This window comes from Miscanthus floridulus, chromosome 3 (genome assembly GCF_019320115.1).
Source record: "Miscanthus floridulus cultivar M001 chromosome 3, ASM1932011v1, whole genome shotgun sequence".
Lineage (NCBI taxonomy): Eukaryota > Viridiplantae > Streptophyta > Magnoliopsida > Poales > Poaceae > Miscanthus > Miscanthus floridulus.
Window position 1 is genome coordinate 27,806,918 of NC_089582.1, and position 20,538 is coordinate 27,827,455.

General features: G+C 40.7%; 1 protein-coding gene and 1 pseudogene across 1 annotated transcript; both read left to right on the forward strand.

The window, feature by feature from the left end:
- Positions 1-4,636: 4,636 nt before the first annotated feature.
- On the forward strand, positions 4,637-8,640 carry LOC136541503 (uncharacterized; annotated as a pseudogene).
- A 442-nt stretch (positions 8,641-9,082) lies between these two features.
- Positions 9,083-20,426, forward strand: LOC136541502 (MMS19 nucleotide excision repair protein homolog). The gene is made up of 21 exons (XM_066533417.1): positions 9,083-9,914; positions 10,264-10,326; positions 10,425-10,479; positions 11,019-11,116; positions 12,567-12,725; positions 12,826-12,885; positions 13,707-13,895; positions 14,022-14,075; positions 14,289-14,375; positions 14,475-15,162; positions 15,437-15,816; positions 15,902-15,975; positions 16,325-16,427; positions 16,556-17,418; positions 18,371-18,446; positions 18,538-18,649; positions 18,884-18,960; positions 19,054-19,134; positions 19,480-19,559; positions 19,645-19,749; positions 19,838-20,426. Exons 1-20 carry the CDS (start codon positions 9,837-9,839, stop codon positions 19,658-19,660), a joined length of 3,393 nt encoding a protein of 1,130 aa, XP_066389514.1. The 5' UTR covers positions 9,083-9,836; the 3' UTR covers positions 19,661-19,749; positions 19,838-20,426.
- The last annotated feature ends 112 nt before the right edge of the window (positions 20,427-20,538 follow it).

Below are 20,538 nucleotides of genomic sequence, written 5' to 3' on the forward strand. Positions count from 1 at the left end.
TGACAAGTATAATTCACAAGTGCCATGCCTATAACAAAGTATTCTTCCTCAATATAAATGAGTTGGCATTCTATCCACCCTTTTTAACTTAGTCCATGTGGGGCTTATTGCTTTTCCAAGTCTTAGGTGGTTGCAAGAAAGAATAGTTTTAACAGAATTATCATTCATTCATTCTTTGATCAACCTTCTATCCTGTGGTTTTATGAATTTTGTAAAATAAAATGTAAGTTCCTCAAATGATTCACTCGATCGCTCAATGTGTATGATCCTCACCAAGGCATTTGATTGTTTTGCCTTCTTTTCATCCTATCTCTAGAAGGCTTTGAGTGGAGTTTTAGGTAGGTTTGAATGAGAGGCATACTTACATCACATATATTGCTAAGTCAAAAACTGGATCCAAGGAGATGCAAGTCATACACTTTGATCAAGATGTGCAAGTGTGTGGAATATTTCTCCTAATCCTAATATTTTTGTACTCCTTTGATCATGACTTTCTCTTTTTTGATTATTGCCTTAGAAGTATGGGCTATCTCTCTTTTTTCAATACTTTGGAACCTTCATATGTTCCATCTTTTTCTTTTGCTATTTTGAGAGCTTCATGTATCTCTCTTTTTTCTTTTTCTTTAGCATAGCCCCATACTTCTTTTTGGCATATGAAAACTTTGGAGAGAAAGACTCATGACAAGTGATTGGAGTTTTTATTTGGTGGACGGAAAACATGTTTTTGTGTAACTCTCAGTGTAAGAGTCAGTATTTTATTTGTGGGTGTACGTGAATCTTGATCATGGGTGCATGACTAGAATCTCTACAAGGGTCACAACAAATTTGACAAAACTCAATGTAAATATAAGTAGCGTATGACTAATTTTTGCGTTTGAATGTGTCATATGGCCATGGTAGGAATTCATAACCATTGAGAAACTTTTGATTTTAGTATTTTTTAAATGAAAACTCCAGATATCAAATTTCTCTTAGAATGAAGTAATAGCATATTCTATTTACCATATCATAAATTGCAATAACTTAGAAAAGAATCATGCTTTTGCAACCCACAAGTTTCAAGCTTTAGGATGAGACATTTTATCCAACAAACTTAAATCTTGGGGAATACTACGTTATAGCCTAGGCACAAATGAATTACAAATAGAGCAACTATTCATCATTTCAACAAAGGAGAAACTAAACATTCTTAAATCACATATGGGAGTGGAATAAATATTTTTGTTGTTTTTATCATATTTTATTTTTTGGAATTTTACATTTTCTGATTTTTTGATAATTAAATAAATGTAGAAAATAAATAATGTGAAAATTAAAATGCAAAAATTAAAGGATAATACTTACCTCTGCGGGGGTGTCCTCCCCAAGCTTGCTTGTTGCCAGGTGATGATTCTGAGGTAAGTTGTTTATTTTTACTTAGTATATCAACCAATTTCTATACTTAGTAGTTTTGGTTCAATGATCAAATTAAATATCTAATCAGGGTAGGCTAAATAACCTAAATACCATGCTTAATTTAAAAAACCTATGAAGACATGATTGTATACTAACCATGTCTCAAACCAACATATACTTTGTATAGAACATGGGAAGATAACTAAAACTCAACAACAAAGGTAATTCAAAAGGCAAATTATATATATATATATATATATATATATATATATATATATATATATATTATTTTTGAATTTATTAATGCGTAAGCTAGGAATTTAGCATAATTGTAAAAGATAACTAGTAATTTACCTTTGGTAGTTCTTGCTTGATGGAGCTCCTGATCACGGAGAACTGGATGCAGAGGGTTGCTCTTTCTTTGGCCTCCACACCATCTTATTTGTTCTTGGTGGTGTAGTGGTGGACTTCGGAGCTTCTTCTTTTGGTTTCCACATAGGCTTCTTTTTTATTTCTTTGCTCTTTTTCATAGGCATGTCCATCATTTGAGGTTGGATGTGGACCTCCCTTAGGCCTTGTGGGATCGGCCCATACTTGATACAAATCATGGAGCATTGCTCCTTCCTGTGCTGGAAGGCGAATTTTTCTTCATTACCATGGATATTGAAGCGGATTTCTCTAGCTCCAATATCAATTTGGGCTTTTTTAGTGCTTAGGAAAGGTCACCCAAGGATGAGGGTTGATTCTTTTGTGACCTCCATGTCGAGCACCATGAAGTCAATAGGGACGTAGCAATCTTGAATTTTTACCGAAATATCTTCGGCTATCCCCGTTGGATAGCGGACCATCGAATCGGCCAGCTGAAGCATCATCGGTATTGGCATCAATTGCGTGAGGTTCAGCTTGACGAAGATAGCCATGGGCATAATGCTTACGCTATCCCCAAGGTCACACAAGGCTTGGTCGAAATATTAGATCCCGATGGAACATGAGATTGTGGGGCACCCAGGATCCTTCCTCTTTTTAGGAAAGTCGAGTATAGCAGCGCTACACTCCTCTGTCAGCTTGACGACCTTCGTGGATGGTAGTGGTCGCTTGTTGTTGATGATATCCTTGATGTACTTGGTGTAGGAAGGTACATGCAAGACGTCTATTAGGGAGACGCTTACATGTATCTTCTCGATCGTCTCAACGAAACGAGCGAATTGCTCATCCACGGTCTACTTGCGGTTGCTTGTGGGAAACGGTAGGTAACTGGTGCCGACGAAGTCTTTTGGTGCTGTCACCTCTTCTTGTTCTTTTTCTTTTGTCAAAGGTTCGGTCTCCTGGTGTTCTTTTGCTTTTCCTGTAGACTAATTAGGACTTGGTGGATCACAAGTGGTCTTACCACCCCTCGTGGTCACCGCTTTTACATTTTCATGAGAATTTTTAGGCTGAGCAGGAATTTTTCCATTACTATCAATAGGAATTGCAGCAGCTATTTGAGCTAGTTGTATTTCTATCATTTTATTAAAGCTCAATTGATTTTTAACGGTAGAAGTTAAACCTTCGATTTGAGAATTTATATTTTCAAGAATTTTATCATTGGTTGTAAGCTTTTTAGTTAAACTTTTATTTATTTTGGCTTGGTTGAATACCAAGTCTTTTAGTGAAGGTTGATTCGAATTGTAATTGGAGTTATAGTTCGAATTACCTTGTGGGTGGGATTGGTTGTTCCACCCTTTATTACCTGGTTGGCGAAACTCGTTGTTGATGAAGGCAGTTCTTCGCGGGTTTCAGGGCAATCATTCCCCGAATGGCCAACGTTCCCACAGACCTCACACGTCATGCATGAGTCCATGGCCTGGACGGTGCCCATCATGGCGTCTTTCTCTTGGGTCCGTTCCTCTAGTCTTTTCATTAATAAATCTATTTTTACAGAAAGCATATCCATCTCCTTCACGGTATGTATTCCTTTTTGTGTTTTCCTTTCCTCCCCCCAGCTTTAATTCGACACCATTTTTTTTATGAGAGCCGTGGCTCCATCAATGGTGAGGGAAAGGAAAGCGCCTCCAGCAGCAGTATCGAGGTGGCCCCTAGTCATGGGTATTAATCCATCATAAAAATTCTAGAGCACTAACCAGTTTTCAGTCTCGTGGTGCAGGCATGCTTGGATGTAGTCCTGCAGCCTCTCCCACGCCTCGGGAATGGTTTCCATGGAGCTTTGCTGGAAGTTCAAAATTTGTCCCCTCAGGGCATTGGTTTTGCCCATGGGAAAGAACTTGACGAGGAACACCGCGGAACATTTGTCCCATGTCTTGATAGCTTCCTTTTCCTTGTAAAACCACTGCTTCGCCTTTCCCGAGAGGCAGAAGGGAAACAAGCGGAGCCTAATGCTCTCAAGTGCGACGTCCTTGATGACGATCATGTCGCACTACTCAAGGAAGTATTGGAGATGCGCGTTCGCGTCCTCGCTAGGCAAACCATGGAATTGGTTTGCCTGCACCATCGTGATGAGGCTGGTATAGAGCTCGAAGTTCCCATCCCTAGTGTTGACAGCCGACCCAACGGGCACGTTGGCAACAACGGGGGTGCAGTAGTCGCGGAGGGTCTTGGAGGTGCAGGGGTGACTGGTTCGACTGTCGGAGCAGTAACAGAAGAAGAAGCGGCATGAGACCGTTTCTTCCTTAGGAGTGCCTCTGGATTTTCGATGTAGTTTTTCGACAGTTTGTAACCGATCATACACTATCATATTTTCATCCACAACCAGAGAAAACAAGTAAAGTTAGCCTGCATAAACAATGGCTACCTTACATGCATATTATCATGAACATGTCCTACTAGATTCTTTAACCAATATGCCTTCCCCGGCAACGGCGCCAGACATGCTTGTTGGCGTTTTTTAACGTAGCTACAAGGTTTGTATTTCCAGCAAATGCGCCAAAAGTGCTTGTTGGTATTACTTAGTAACATCACTAGCTTGTTGGCGTTTTTTAACGTAGCTGCAAGGTTTGTATTCCCAGCAACTGCGCCAGAAGTGCTTGTTGGTATTACTTAGTAACATAGCAATGCCACTAGTGATCAGCAATGCCACACACGGACCGAGCTCCTCCCTTCACCCGCGCCGGCCATGGAGGATCCAGCGAGGTAGGCCTCCTCCTCCTCCTAGATCTCCAAGTTAGGTTCTAGCGAGCTTTTCCTCGCATCTTTCCCAACTCCGATGGGTTTAGAAGGGAAGGTTTGGAGGGAGGAAGGCCGGTCGAATGGTGAGGATAGCTGGAGGCCGGTTAGGGGCCTAACGATGGCGGAGGCAACCGAGCCAGGTCGGACGGGTGAGCTCTAGCGAAAGGGGGAAGGCGGCCGCCACGGGCACGGAGCTCCGCCAAGTCATAGCGTGGTACCAAAGAAGGGGAGGTGGACGTGCGCGAAGGTTGAAGGCCGTGCCTGCGCACGGCTGTTTTTTAGCCGTGTCCTTAATTTTATAGACAATAAATTCTGTTCACATTTCACTAAAGTGAAAATTCTTAACGATTTAACCAAACTCATCTCACCGAATTAATCGAGGCAGCGACGTCTCCCCAGTTCTCCAATCGCCCCCAAATCCGCAAACAGATGGCCGCCGGAGCACTGCCGCAAGGGGCCTCCTCCCACCGGGGCGGCGGCGGCGGGAAGGAGGCGATGCCTTCTTGGGCGTCGCTGCACATCGACCTGACACAGCTCATCGCCGCGCGGGTGCTCGCCACGGGGGGTTTCCTGGACTACGTCCGCTTCCGCGCGGTCTGCTCCGGCTGGCGCGCCACCGCTGCCTCCCCGCGCGGCCGCGGCCTGCTGGACCCGCGCCTCCACCCGCGGCGCTGGATGCTCTTCCCCGAGGGCTTCGGCCGGCACCCGGGCCACCCTGCGCACGGCGGCCACGCCCGCTTCTTCGACGTCTCCGCCGCCGGCGCCTTCGTCCGCGTCCCCATCCCGGAGCTCGAGGACCACCACGTCCTCGACTCACCCGACGGCCTGCTCCTCCTGCTGCGCTTCGAGGACACCGCCCTCCGCCTCCTCCACCCCTTCACCCGTGACGTCGCCGACCTCCCGTCCTTCCACTGCCTTGCCCAGCAGGTGAAGCACCTGGAGGAGCTGCCCAACCGCATCAGGCTGTTGGATGCTGCTGATGTGTTTTATTTCTACCGGGAGCTATCCCGCGAGCTTTGCAGCGCCGTCAACATCACGGCCTCGGGGACCATTACCGTGATGCTAGCGCTTGCTCCTATTGGCCGCGTCGCTGTTGCATCAGCCGGTGATGATGAGTGGACTATAAGCAGCTGGAAGGAGGACGAACTGGAGGCGACCCTGCAGTATCAGGGGAAGCTGTATGTGGTGTATCAGAAAGACTGGCTAACACGTCATGTCTCCCGGATTGATCCTCCGCAACGTTCGCTTCGCTGAAAAAGAAGTCGAAATACTGTTCCAGCTGATTTAGTGCGAGAGAAAAAATATTGTTCCGGCTAAAAAAATAAGCTGAAAAGTACAGATTATAAGAGAAGCGACCAGGCCCATTATCTCCACCAACAGTGCCTCCACCAAGGACAGTCGCGACAGTATCAAGCAAGGAAATCTACTTGCCTTTGGTTGAATTGGACTCAGAGATCATGCTTGTCGGCTACAAGAATAGGGCCTGTTCATGCCTTTTGGTTCTCAAGCTTGCTGATCTTGTCTTGGGCCTTGTTTAGATTACCCCAAAATTCCAAGTTTTTTCACTCTCTCTCCATCACATCAATTTTTAGCCACTTGCATGGAGCATTAAATGTAGGTAAAAAAAAACTAATTGCACAGTTTAGTTGGAAATCACGAGATGAATCTTTTGAACTTAGTTGGTCCACGATTAGACAATATTTACCAAATAAGACGAAAGTGCTACTATTCATCGGGTTGAAATTTTTCTCAATCTAAACAAGGCCTTGGGTAGGACTGTTCCAGTGATATGTATAGGTGATCATGTCCTCTTTTCTGGTGCCCGTAGCCTCTTTGTGTCATCCAATTGGTTGCCTTCCATTGGTCAAAACTCCATCATACACCTCCGAGCGAACTGTCTTGCACAATACAACCTAAACTTTGGTGCTTGGTCGCCGGCTAGTGATGAAGACACATGCTTCGAGCCCCCAAAACCCCCTTGTGAGCTCGTCCATCACATCTTTACCTGTTGCTATCGGAGATTCTAGTATGCATCCTCACTTTTCCCACATCGATTGTTCCTTTGCAAATTTATCCAGAATTTTCGTTGGTGGTACTGTCTCCGGTTCAGCTAAATAGTACTCCCTCCATCCCAAATTGTAAGTCATTCCAAGAATCTTGGAGAGTCAAAGTTTTTCAAATTTGACCAAATTTATATAACAAAATAATAATATTTATCATACCAAGTAAGTATCATTAGATTCTTCATTAGTTATATTTTCATATTATACATATTTGATGTCATCAATCTTTGTGTTTCTCTCTATAATTTTAGTCAAACTTGAAAAAGTTTGACTCTCCAAGATTCTTGGAATGACTTATAATTTGGGATGGAGGGAGTAGTAAGTAGAGCTGCTTATTAGTTGGAAGCTTAAACTGGTGTCTGTAGGTATGAGGGGACTTATTTATTTATCTATATGTAAACAACTAGTTTGATTTAAGACACCCTATGACATCAATTAATCTTAATCCTTTACAAGTTAAATACAGTTATATTTCTATTTTGTCAATTACCACCAGTATCTTGTTTGGCATCAATTTGAATTGGTATTTGGTTCTTGGAATACAAGTTTTGACTATGGTAAAGATTCGAGTGAGCTTGGGATTAGCTACACCCCCATTTGAAAAACGCACGTGCATTTTCAAAATTAGTGAAAAAAACATTTTCTTGTAGGTCATGGATACCCATGCTGACGCACATCATTTTTCTTCACAAAAATGATAGACTCTTTGTATTTTTTTTTCGCAGAAGGCATATGCTCACTTTTCTCCATGAAATTTTGTATGCCTGCAATTATCTATGATCTGTGTGTATAATTTTTTTTCATAAATTTTAGAACGCAAAACATATTTGTTGTTTAAATTTTCAAATGTAATTGCACACTTTTAACTATTCCTTGAGTCTTTATTGCTTTTGCTGTTTGATGCCTGAAGGAACACAGGGTTGCTGTTCCAGTTTGGGGCATGGATACCTGATTGGCGGGCGAGGCTGGACCGGATAATCGCAGTAAGTATTGATTTTGATCCTTTCTTTATCTTCTAACCAAGTTATTAGTGTCCTGGATTGTTTCTTTGCTGATACATCGATGGTCTTAAGATTCTTAACCTTACTACTGCTGGCCAGGGGCACTCTGCAGTACCACATGAGCATTGCGAGTTGTGCATTTATCCTTTCTGTTTCCCCTGAAAATCTGGATTCTTTGTCTAGTATACAACTCAACTTATTATGCAAACACACCTTATTGAATGTTGGAATAAACTGAATTTGATTTTGCTTGCGGTGATATAACTTCACATATGGCTAGAAGTTCTGTCTTCAATTTCATTACGCTATGCTGCCTTTTGCTCTTCTCACTTTGCCATCGATACAACAATCTCCTAGAAATACTCCAACAGGGGAAGCATGCGGAGGGCTTATTTGGATGCACTCGTATTCACCTTAATCCACATGCGTTGGAGTGGATTGGGGGTGAAAATTAGTTAATTTTCCACCTCAGTATATGTGGATTGAGGTGGATATGAGTTCTAAACAAGACCTCAATATTGCTTTATATGACTATCACCATTGATGATGGCCTATCTGTTGTTTCCATTGGGCAGGCCTAAAATTGGAACTCTTGGCCTGCTGTGGACGTTGGACAGAAATGTTCAGTCTATGTGTCTATTTCTCCAGGGAATCTCTACTCTTGCTGCGCTTGTGTCTCCCTGATGGTTGATCGCCTGAAGAATTTGGAAAGAGCAGTAGCTGTTTAGTTCACCCCTGTTTTCCTAGTCATCCCCTGTTCAACCTGAAGAGTGACGGCAATGCTCTTCTTCATGTACATAATTCTAAAGCAACGCTTTTGTCTGCTGTTAGCTGCATCGCCTTGAAATACTGTGTCTATCGAAGGGGTGATTTTCTACTGAATATGTTACTCCTTCCGTCCTGAAATGAAATGCCAAGTATTGTAATTTTAGGCGAAATAAAGCCTTGTTTGGATATCTTATGATTATAATCCGGTTATATAATTAAATTATATGATCCAAACACGATTAATTATATTATAGATTAGTAGTATAATAAAAGCCCCTGATTACCATAGTCACATAATCTAGAATCTAGGGAAGACTTGATTTTTGGAAATTATCGGTGAAAGTCCAAATTGGCCCCCTCCTCTACCTTCTCTTCTCTTTTCTCACAATCATCCAAAGGGTAAGATAAGGATTTCTCACTTTAACCGACCACAATAATCTGAGGAATAATCTGAGGATCCAAACACTCTGATTATTATAATTCATAATCTTGACTATTATAATCTTATATAATTCGGCTATGGTCCAAACAGGCCCTAAAAAGTATAGCAAAAGACTAACTTGTCCCTTATTAATTAGTTAATTTGTTGTTGACTTTGCTTAATTTTTTTAGCAAGACAGTTTAAAAAGACATGTATGTACGCCACTAATTTTAGGCCATGTTCGCGTGCCCTTAAACCCGACTTGATCCGCTTCTTTTTTCATCCGGAACAGTGTTTTCTTCTTACAAATTCCTCTAGAATTCCTCCAAACCATCCAAATTCCTACAGAACAAGGGCAGCCGAACACCTTAGTTACCAATTACGGAGTCATTTCGAACAAAGATTATGTTTAAAAGGCATGCATGGATGGGGTTTAAAAGGCAACCACACACGTATAGGGTTGATCATTTTAAAATACTTTTATAATTGAGAACAAATTTGGAACCTTTGATACTGTATTATTTCATGACGGAGGTTACTGTATGTAATGACCTGTCAGCGCAAGGTTTACTATCAAATTAGAACAAATCACTCTGCTTAAGTTCATGGAGATGAACTCATCAAATCAATCAAAGACATAAATAAAGTCTTGGAAAACGTTGGAATCCCAATTCTCCGGAACTACAAAATTCCGAGTTTCCGACATCTCAGGGGCAGGAAAGTAATTCCCTTGAATTGGAACGGAGGTTTTGTTGTTTGATTATACGCACGTGCCATGCCAAACCCTGTAAAAAAAACCCAAAGAAAAACCGGGAAAGCACGCCTCACTCGCCCCTCCGTCGCCGGCGCCGCCGACGCCGCCTGCCGCTGCCGCCGTCCTTCTGGCCGCCACACCTCCTCCGCCTCACGCGCTCCTGCAAAAAACCTCTCCAAGGGCCAAGGCGGCAAGGCCCTTCCTATCCACGCGGCACCAGAGCAGCAGAACCCTAGATAAACCCTCTCGGAGGCTAAGCCCCGGCGGCGGCGATGGCGAGGCTCCCTCCCGTCGAGTGGGTCCCCCACGTCGAGGCCTACGTCGACGTCGCCCGCCCGGCCGCCCAACACGTACCTCTCTTTTCTCTCCTCTCCACTTCCCCTCTCTCCAGTTGCAGCTTTGGTTCAGTTAGCTTGTGCTTTCAGTAATTCGGCTTGTAGTATCCGTAATATGAGGTTGATATTTCGGCTGCCGGAAGAAACTTTTGGGTCATGTGCGCGATTTGATAGAACACATTCAGTTTCAGATTCTGTGTAATCCTAGTGCAAAGAACTACTGTTTGGTTAATGCGTGAGGTGAATCCGTTAATGTTGGTGCTTGCTAGCTTAATCCGATGAGAAAAAAAAATGTTCCTTTCGCTTAGCCTGATACCTGGTTTCATTTGTATCCTAATGCTGTAATGATGTGGGTGTGCAACAGTCTGCTAGTGTGGATGCTCTTGCTGCCCTGGTGAACAAGGACAAGTTGACCCTCTTTGATTTGGTATGCCCCAGCCCCCAAGATATGATTTTGTAGTGTGATCCACCATACGGGGAGAGCAGGTTGACTTTGTTCTGTTTCTCCTTGGTGATTTTGTTCAGGTATCCAAGATGGATATGTATTTGACGACAACAGACCACATTGTCAGATCAAGAGGTTCGTTTATCTCTTTTCTCGGTTGTGGTTACCTTCCACACTATGTTTATCATGATTTCTTAAGTGACGATCAAACAGTATAATTCAAAGTTTGAACCTTCTTTCTAAGTTCGTTAGGATGTAGGCCTATGGCTAGTTGCCATGCTTTAAGGTGCTATATGGTTGCTCCTACTGCTAGTTCCCCTTGAAGGTGAATAATTCAAATGCTATCCTTTTTGTGAAGACTGTTGCAGTTCTTTCTATTCAAACAAACGCCAACTCTATACGACAATGCAAGCACACAGGGGTGTGCATGCCCACATGCAGATTGCCAGTACAAACTGAAATGGCAAGGAAGAATGTGCCACTTTATTGGATCAGTGATCGCATTTCCAGAATTTTGAGCTTTGTTCTGAACTTACTGTTTCAATCTAACCTGCTGAACTTATCTCTCCTTGTGTCCGTTCCTGATAGATCTGAACTGAATATCATTAACCTGCTACTGCTATATGCATGTTTTTTGCTTGCTGGTGATTTACTTTTAAGCTTTTATTTTACAGGAATACTGCTTCTGGGGGAAATATTGTCTCGAATTTCATTTAAATGTTTAGATGTCAATACCATTACAACGTTGTCAGACTTCTTTATATCAAGATTGGTAAGTTTGATGCTTTGACTATGTGAATCATGATTGTTTCCTCTCAAATACTTTCCTAGAAGTTTTAAGTATAAAAAGGATGGAAGATAAAGAAGTCCTCATGGTTCTATTCAAGTATTTTCTGTATGATTGCGTTTTTCTTGAACAATAGGCTGACATGTTTGTATTTACACCTGGTATTAAGTTAGTAGGCTGACATGTTTGTATTTACACCTGGTATTAAGTTAGTAAATGTTACCTTCTGTTCCTGCAATTTTCTTGTTGCAATCATGGAGCAAGATGAAACCTAACAAGGAAACCAACTAGGGAAGGTAATGCGTTTATATTTGTATAAGTTCTTATTAGATCAAGGCCTTGTTTTATAATTTAATAACAGCAGCAGCAGCAGCAACAAAATCTCTTTGTCCCCACTCATTAAGTTGGGTAGGTTGGAGATGAAACCTAACAAGGGCCACATACAAGGAGAATCTGAAGAGTAATTGGTGTTTGTTGTATAAATAATAGCCAAAAGTCTTGCATTCAACAACATAGCCTTTTTCTCCCTTTCCAAGGAAAGTGTCATCGTAGTTTTAGTGTTATCAACCATTGACTGCAATCATCACATAAAAAAGCTGGCACTTTATTTGGTTTCTAAGTTATAATAGCTTGTTTTCATTTGTATGAGTTCCGTTTCTGCACAGCAAAACTGTCAAAATTGTGGTTACGAAAATTTGTGTTTAGAGCATTACGTGCCAAAGTGAGCCCCCCCTCGTATTGTGTCCTGTTTAGTGTAGATGGAGAAACCTACATTAAATTAGTTTTCTACATAAGCAGGGGTTTTGCATCTCAGTGAGATGCAACAAACCTAACTACAGCATTATTTACTTAGCTGGCTGTTCAATATATTGATGTGACTTCTTTGATGGTTAGATTGTCTTTTTTTTTTTAATGTTAGGTGGCATATAAGCAATTTATCCAAGTCCTTTACCTGATTAAAAAAATTGCATTGATGAGCTTGAGCTCTGTATCAGGTGTGGTATTTTGGTAATTTACCTTTTGGCCCTAGGTTAGACCAATAACAGAAGTTACTTGTGAAGTAGGGTGAGTGATGTGGTTACTGGTCAGGTGCAAAAGGGCCTTAATTCTCTTGTCATTCTTGGTGCCTGAACTCTATGGAATCATTGGAATCGTTGCACCTTGCATGGTAGGAGCTTTGCTGCTTGCCGAAGAGGAGGCACAGCTTTAGGGATTGGCTGGGTCTTGAGGGCTTTTCCCTCTTGAATGCCCTAGCTCCTAGTGATTAGCTTTTTTTGTCATTTATATTTCAGTCACGATTGTGTATGTTATCGGAGTGAAGTAAATCGGTGTGCTTAAGATTGATAAACGTGATAAGTGTCTATTCTTTGCCGTTTGGCACCTGTCCTTATCTTAGCAATACTCATGTCTTCTTGTTTTATTTTTTCTATATCAGTCAGATTGGCAAGCAATACGAGGAGCCCTTGTTGGTTGCCTGGCTCTATTGCACAGGAAACAAGGTGTTGGTTGTATCGTGATTGCTGATGTCAAAAGATTAGTTGAGTCTTTCTTACAGAATGTTCCAGTGCAGTCACTTGCAGCTGCTGACCGCAAGGTTGATTTGATTCTTCAGTGCAAAGATGATTAGATAGGTACATTTTAAAATCATTATCTGATGTACTGATACCTTTTTCCATCTCTCTGTTTGAATCCAGCTGTGCTTTGAAATTCTGAGCTGCATATTGGATCGGTACCCGGAAGCTGTAAAACAAATGGTGTGGTGATTACTCTATATCTGAACAACACTGGATCACCAGTATATTGGCAAAACATAATTGCTATCCTTACTGGAAAAAGAATGCATTTATGAGTTCTGTCTGTTCATAAACTTTCTAGCTGTTAGAGTAGTATATTGCTATCTACAATTTCTGTTATCTTCTGTTAGATGTTTTAGGGGTGTTTTTTATTTAATCTTTTTTTTCGATATGTTATAGAACTTTGTGATCATATCTTTTTGCAACCCCAGCTGCACCAGGACCTGAACTTTTTTTTTAGTTACTAATTAGTGGTTAAGAAGAAACAAATTTAATGATATCACACACCCATAGACCCTGACCACCACCACCTCCAAACACCCACCCAACCTAGGCAATATGCTCAAGTGTGTATTTGTATTTTCCTTAAATAGTAAGCACAGCACAGTACCCATTACCTTCACAATGCTTGGATTTTTTTTTTCAAATCACGTATATCAATATGACCATGTTTCTTTGATGTAATATAATTCTGATTTAGCTTAAATTGGACAAATACCTACCACGAGCTAAAACAGCAAGGTAGCAAAGTAAGATGAGATGGTGATTAGTAGGTGGCAGGGGTACTTTGCAAAGCATACCATGGGAATGAGAATTGGAAACTATTGTAAACCTTTTTTAGATAATGCTAATTATTTGAGAGAATTCTGGTCATCATCACATCTGAGCTCATGGAGATTTAGTTTCCGTCTCACTGCCAGTTCATTTGTAAATTTGTAGTTACTGTTCTTTAGATTTATGCAGAGGCTAAATGTAAACACAAACTTAATTGATATTTCTAGGATGGTGAACAGCTGTATGGGATCTGTGAAGCAATTGATGAAGAAAAGGATCCAGAGTGCTTGATGCTTTCTTTTCATGTAGTGGAAGTTGTCATGAAGCTGTTTCCAGATCCATCTGGTTTGGCAGCACAATTTGCAGGGGATGTTTTTGAGATTCTGAGCAAGTATTTTCCTGTCTACTTCACACACGTATGCTAATTGACCAGTTTGATTGTCAATCCGTTTTCTTTGCTCTATCGTTCTGTTACTTAGTAGGTCTTGATCTTTCTTTCTCAAAAGTGGGATCATGATTATGTGTGTCATGTCTGTATGCAGGGAGTGGGTAATGATTTGGATGCTACACGGGAAGACCTCTCTAGAGCATTGATGGTATGAATGTGTTATTTCACTTGATTTATTTATGATTTCAAGAAGGTTTCCTTTTTTATGATTTCAACTAAACATATGCTTAACATTACTGAACTCTCTCTCTAATGGAGGAGTTGTAGTTTTCTATTACTAGATGCTTGTCATGTTTGTTGGTGTTGAAGGCTCGTGTGTTAGTGCATCTTCTCGGCTAACAATATGTTTGAATACTTGCAGCATGCTTTTTGTTCAACCCAATATTTTGAGCCTTTTGTCATCCCTTTGCTTCTTGATAAACTTTCTTCCTCTCTTCCATTGGCAAAGGTAAGCAGCTCCACTTTCTGCACTGCTCCTACTTCAGCAATTTACCATAGTGAATGCCCTCAGTAATTTTGTAGTGCTCATCTTATATTTTCGTTGCAGATTGATTCTTTAAAATATTTGGACAATTGCATTCGCTTCTATGGAGCTGATAGAATGGTTAGACATGCATCAGCTGTTTGGTACAAGTTGAAAGAAGTGATTTTTAACCTTTCTTCAGATCAATTGTTAATATCAGAGGCTCTGAATTGTTTGAAGACTGCTATTATGTATACTGATTCTTCAGATAAAGATGTTTTTATTAATTTGATCTTGTTGGATGAGGATATTGTGAACAAGATCCGCTCTGTATCAAGTGTGGAAAAGTCCGTATTGAGTTCATTAGAGGACCTGGCCCAACTGCATGCACTTGGAAGTGTTATTTCTATTCTTGCTGAATCATCTACATATTTCTGTACTAGAGTTCTTCAAGAGCACTTTGCACACTTGGTAGATATTGTGGGAACCAAAGCTGACTATGAATCTCGGCAGTTGAATAATTGTAATGGATCATCTTCTGCTCCTGTCAACTATGGAGCACTCTATTTATCTGTTCAATTGCTTTCATCCTGTAGAGAAGTGGCTTTGGTATCTTATAAAGATTGTTCTTCTGTTAAATTAGCAAGGGAATCCTGGTGGCTTATCTTAGAGAAAAAGCTGGAGCAATTAATCCATCTCCTTCGATTCTTTTTTACTATAGCTTCTCGATCTATGCAGCCAATGCTCAGACAAGAATATGTCTCTTGTGCTGGTAAGTTAACATCTTAACTATGAGTGTACCACAGGCACATTTTCGACACATGGACCTGATTGGTGTCTTCACATTTCTCTACACTACACTGATGCATGCATGTGCTCTCCCTTCATATAGTTCCATGTTGCCAATGTTACAAATTCACAAATACTAAATGCACATGGTGTCCAACTCTTTTCCAGTTTACCTATTTTCTGTTAGTGTTGTACTTATTGCATTCTGAATTAAGTTATATATTCTAATTCATTTAGTTATTATAAATGGTTTGCAGTGAAGGGCTTGCTAACACTAGCAACATTCCCGGATCAATGCTCGCCTCTGCCAGCAAATGCTTATGAGGATATTCTGCTTATGCTTACGTCAATAATTATAAGCAAGTTTGAAAATGTAGATCTGTGGAGATTGTCATTGAAAGCATTGACTAGCATTGGTTCATCTATTGCTGAGTTCCATGATTCTGAAAGGGAAGTGGTTTACTACAGAACGGTTGTTGACAAGATTGTTTCTTTGGTTGAATCTTATGATAGTTCAATGCCTCTCAGTCTAAGACTCGAAGCAAGTTATGAAGTTGGAACTGCTGGGTTGAACTATATGTTAAGAGTTGCGAAATCACTTGAAGTCGCTGTTGTCACCAATATTTCTGAATCTGAGGTCTGCTCGCCCTGTTGACTTCTTATTTCATGCAACTTTTCATTCTTATATAAGCAACTTAACAAAGTTTTTACTGATGATGCAGGCTAATGGAAGAATTGAATGTGCTGAACATGTGGCCCATTTATTTGAGTGCTACTCTAGCCGGGTCCTTCCTTGGTATGACAACTTTGGTTTTTAGTTTGTAATTCTGTGTCAAGAGAAGTCTACGGTCTAAAAACCCCTGCCTAGGATTGTGCAAACTTAATTGTCCCTGTTCGGATGCACTTCAAAGAAGCGCTGTCGTGGCTGCCACTGCGTGCGTCATGACAGCAAAATACTGTATGATGGCTGTCAAACAGTACTAAGATCAGCGGCTGAACAGAACGATTGAATAGCTGTGACAGGCTATCATGTTCTGTGATAGACTTCTCAAACATGGACTAGTCCAACTAATTGCTATTCTTTTTGTCATAATATATTGTGGTAAGTGATCAATTCTTCCTGAGTAATAATCTCCTTATTGCAGGTTATTAACTTCTGGTGGTGTCAATGAACTTGCATTGAGCTTCGCTCTGCGTCTATTGGATGAGACTAAGGATTTGACTGTGTTAGATAGAATCAGCTCACAGGTGAAGCTCTATCAAATTGAACATTTCTGTTAATCGAGTTATTAAGAGTGCCTTGTGTTTATGGTGGTACATCTTGCATGGTGAAGTATTCTGCATGTAATGATGGCACTCTAATATCTCTTTTTCAGGGCCTCCTTGACTCACTAATGACTGGGATGAAGCTTTTAGTTGGAGTATGTACAGAGGAGCAACAGTCACTTATTGTTCAGAAAGCATATAGCATAATATCTTCAATGCTCTCACTCCCACTGAAATTGATGACAGACCGTCTTTTGGCTGTAGATGAGTTAGTTCCTTCACATTCTGTTACGGAAACCGCTCTCATCAGCATGTTTTCGTCGATTATAGTAGGCCTTCGGCCTCAAACACCTGTACCAGATATGATGGTGACGATTAACCTCTTTAGTGTCTTTCTACTAAATGGGAAAATGCCAGCTGCTTATGCATTAGCTTCTATTTTCAATAAATATCTACACAATCCAGAGTTTTCACACGAGAATCAGCTGGATAAAATACTTGATGATATTCTTGAGAGGTGTTTCTCAACTGTATTAGCCAACAGTTGCTCAAAGATATCCCACTCTTCTGCTGGCACTTCAGATGATGTTAATTTCTCAGATGTCTTCTCTGGAAACAAGCTTTCTAAGATTAATATCTTGTCTAGCTTGGCTTGGATTGGCAAAGGATTACTTATGAGAGGAGATGAGAAGGTGAAGGACATTTCAATGTTTCTTCTTAAGATTCTATGCTCAGATGAGATTTTGGCTAGTATTCCATCCCACCAGGAAGAACCTTATGGCGGCCATTCATCAGATACTTCTCTTACAATATGTGTAGCTAGCGCATTCCATGTGATGATGAGTGATTCAGAAATGTGTCTAAATAAAAAATTTCATGCAAGAATAAAACCATTATACAAGCAGCGTTTCTTCTCAATACTGATGCCGATCTTCCTCTCTAAAATTAAAGAAACAACTGCAGTCACAACAAAGTAAGTATTGGCATTCCTGTTATTTTATTCCTTTATATCTTTTACTGATTACTGCTTGCTTTTCCAGTCACATGCTTCTCCCGAACTATTCTGCTCCAGTGCATCATTGCCGTTCCCCTTTATATTATGCTTTTCTCCTTACTGGTATTCCTTTTGTAAGTTTGAGGACATGTTGAAGCCTCTTTTGTTCTGGAATGCTGATGAGGGGCTTACGTGCATCTAGCTGCGGTTTGTTTTGTTTATAAAATGCCAAGAAGCGACATTTGTATCTCTTGCATTAGACATGTGTTATGAACCTAGGTCTGGATGTGGCCCTAACCCAAGCAGCCTGGCATCAGCCAGCCGATAGGCGGCAGTCGGACCACAAGTGCAGTGATAGAAGTGGGCTGCCCCTACCCTAATAGATCGATATATTCTTCTTGCCTGATTAGATTGATACATCTCCAGTTCTCCACTCCTTATACAGAGAGGCTTACTTGACCCCTAAACAAGAGACCCTTATCGCTAACTACCCCTAACCCTAATGGGCCACATTACCGAAGACGGCACAATAGGCCCAGCCAACTGGCCATTTCACATGTTAGTGAAAGAAGTGACAGTGGCATCATTTCTGATACTCATACACTAGTTTAACAAAAAAAATAGTGCTGACAACTTAAATGAACTGAATTGCCATGGCTTTAGAAGTGGTGCAATTCATTGTGCCATTCGTGTCTTGGAAAAGCATTGAGTCAAGAAAACCACATAGCATCATCTTCCTTGCACAATGTAAAAAAGAAGTGATTTTCCTTGCACATAGCATTATCATGAGATGATATGGTAGAACAATTGGTTGCTATTGCTCCTTGGTGGCTATTTTATATGTTATAGTTACGAATTTAAGAAGTGCTTGTGTATTGTTAGCTTGCCCAATTATAATCTCTTAAAATTATAGAATCCCTATCAATTGCAGATTGGCACTATACCGAGCTTTTGGGCATATCATTTCCAATGCTCCAGTACCAGCAGTTATAACAGAAGCACACCAGGTTACAGCTCTTTTGATTATGATATACATACTTATGTCCATGTAATATTAGCATTCACAGTCTAGTTAACCTATTATTCCCCATCTTGCAGATTTTACTCGTGATGGCTGATAGCTTAGCTAAATTAAGTTTTGACATTGAGGATAAGGATCTGGTGTACAGTTTGTTACTTGTCTTCTCTGGAATGTTGATGGATGAAAAAGGTTGGATCATTTTTATTGCTTTATTTTTACATTCTCACCAACTTTTAGTTTATAGGTTAATATAGGTTGTGCCCTCCAGGTGGATAAATTGCTTTGTGCTCTTTGATATTGTCCTTCAAGTTCTTCATTTTTTTTCTTTTCTTCTGCAAAATTTCATTCGTCTAATATTATTCTGATATTGATCTAATGCAATGTATTTGATCTTGTTATTAACTTCAGTTTTTTGCTAACCAGGCAAAGAATGCATTCTGGACAATATCCAACTCACAATCAGTGTTCTTACCGAACTTGTTTCCTATCCTCACATGATGGTGACCAACTATCATTTTTATTAATCCATCTGTACTAATTGTCCTTCTGTTATATTTGTGAATTAATATGTTTAACAACCTTTTTTCCCTTAGGTTGTGCGGGAGACAGCATTACAATGTTTAGTAGCCTTTTCTACGTTACCTCACTCAAAAATTTATCCTATGCGGCGTAAGGTTAGTTTTCTATGTGTATATCTTTTATTGGCAAAATATACATGCTATGACCACTGGGTAACTACAAGGTTGACCAAATATTGAAACCATTCCATGTTGTGGCTCAAGGACTGTATTTGGGAAGATGTAAAGCTTCATGCTTCAGCTCTGAACTTTCAACTCGGAAAATAAATGAGATGCAGTATATCTCGTGACATAATTTGATATTGTTAAGTTTAGGGCATAATTCAGAGAGAAGTTATTAGGGATTAAGGACATTCTAGCATGGCTAACTGTTGTTACACCTGCATCAATAACCAAGTTGCCCTTACTAAAAAGAACTCATCAGATTGATCGTTTGTTCAGGTTGTACAAGCAGCAATCAAGGCTCTCGATGATAAGAAAAGGGCTGTTCGTCAAGTAGCTGTTCGATGTCGGCAAACATGGTGTGTGCATTTTGCTGGCTACACATTTATAAATTTTGAAATAAACAACTTTCTTGCCTTTTGAACATCCGTTCAACTTATGCAGGCAATCCTTTGCTTAAGGGAGTCTTTCAGTGGTCTCACGTAGTTGGGAGGCAGCATGTTGCTTAGTGGGCGATCCTGTTGGGAGTCAATGAGTATACATGTTTTGGTATGCATGCTTCAATCTTTCGGTGTTTCAACTTGAGATTTGAGTATTGCAATGCCTTTCTAGTTTATTTACCTTTCTGTACATACAGGATTAGTTCATGTCTGAGGTGGGATCTTTGGATCATCTGCCAAGTTCCAGATGTTTGAAATTTTCCCAAGAACCAGGAAGCATGGGAGAAGTGTGACTGGAATTGACCCTCAATCTGGGTTGCCAGCTCTCCAGCCCTTTTCTTTTCCTTGATCCTGGACATTGGCCTTGTATGTGGGATACAAAACCAATATAGAGGATCACTTGAGAATGTAACCTTAGTCTCCCTAGTGCATCATCTTTTCTTGGCCTCCCCGACTTTGGAGAATTCAAGCATGTCACATGCTGGCATGCATGTATGTGTGCTAACAGTTTGGTTTGCTTTCATGTTTCCATCAGGCTCAGCCGCTCAGAATGTGTCTTGTCTCGTAAAGCGTCAAGCATGGCTCAAACACTTCTGTAAGAGATAGGAGTACTTTCCAGCACTGATCAAATTGTGTTAGGTTGTGCGGTATATGTAGAAATTTGTCATCCCATACAATTTTTCTGCACTGTGACGTCCATAGTCTTCCTGCCAACAGCCAACAGGTTGCTTTCAGCTTTTAGCTGATAAATATATACGTGGTTTCAATCTGGGCAACGTTCTTCAACGTGCCCACATGATCGCAACCTCCACTTTCTGTTGGCGTTATAGAATACGTGTGGTCAGCCTGTATCAAATAATCACTTATGATGAATCGATAAATAAAAAACTCCATGATA

What these genes read in the sequence shown, in the direction of transcription:
- LOC136541502 (XM_066533417.1), top strand. Translation starts at nt 9,837, where the DNA reads ATGGCGAGGCTCCCTCCCGTCGAGTGGGTCCCCCACGTCGAGGCCTAC. An exon ending in CCACATTGTCAGATCAAGAG is followed by an intron (nt 10,480 to 11,018) that starts GTTCGTTTATCT and finishes TTTATTTTACAG; the next exon opens with GAATACTGCTTCTGGGGGAA. An exon ending in AGAATATGTCTCTTGTGCTG is followed by an intron (nt 15,163 to 15,436) that starts GTAAGTTAACAT and finishes AATGGTTTGCAG; the next exon opens with TGAAGGGCTTGCTAACACTA.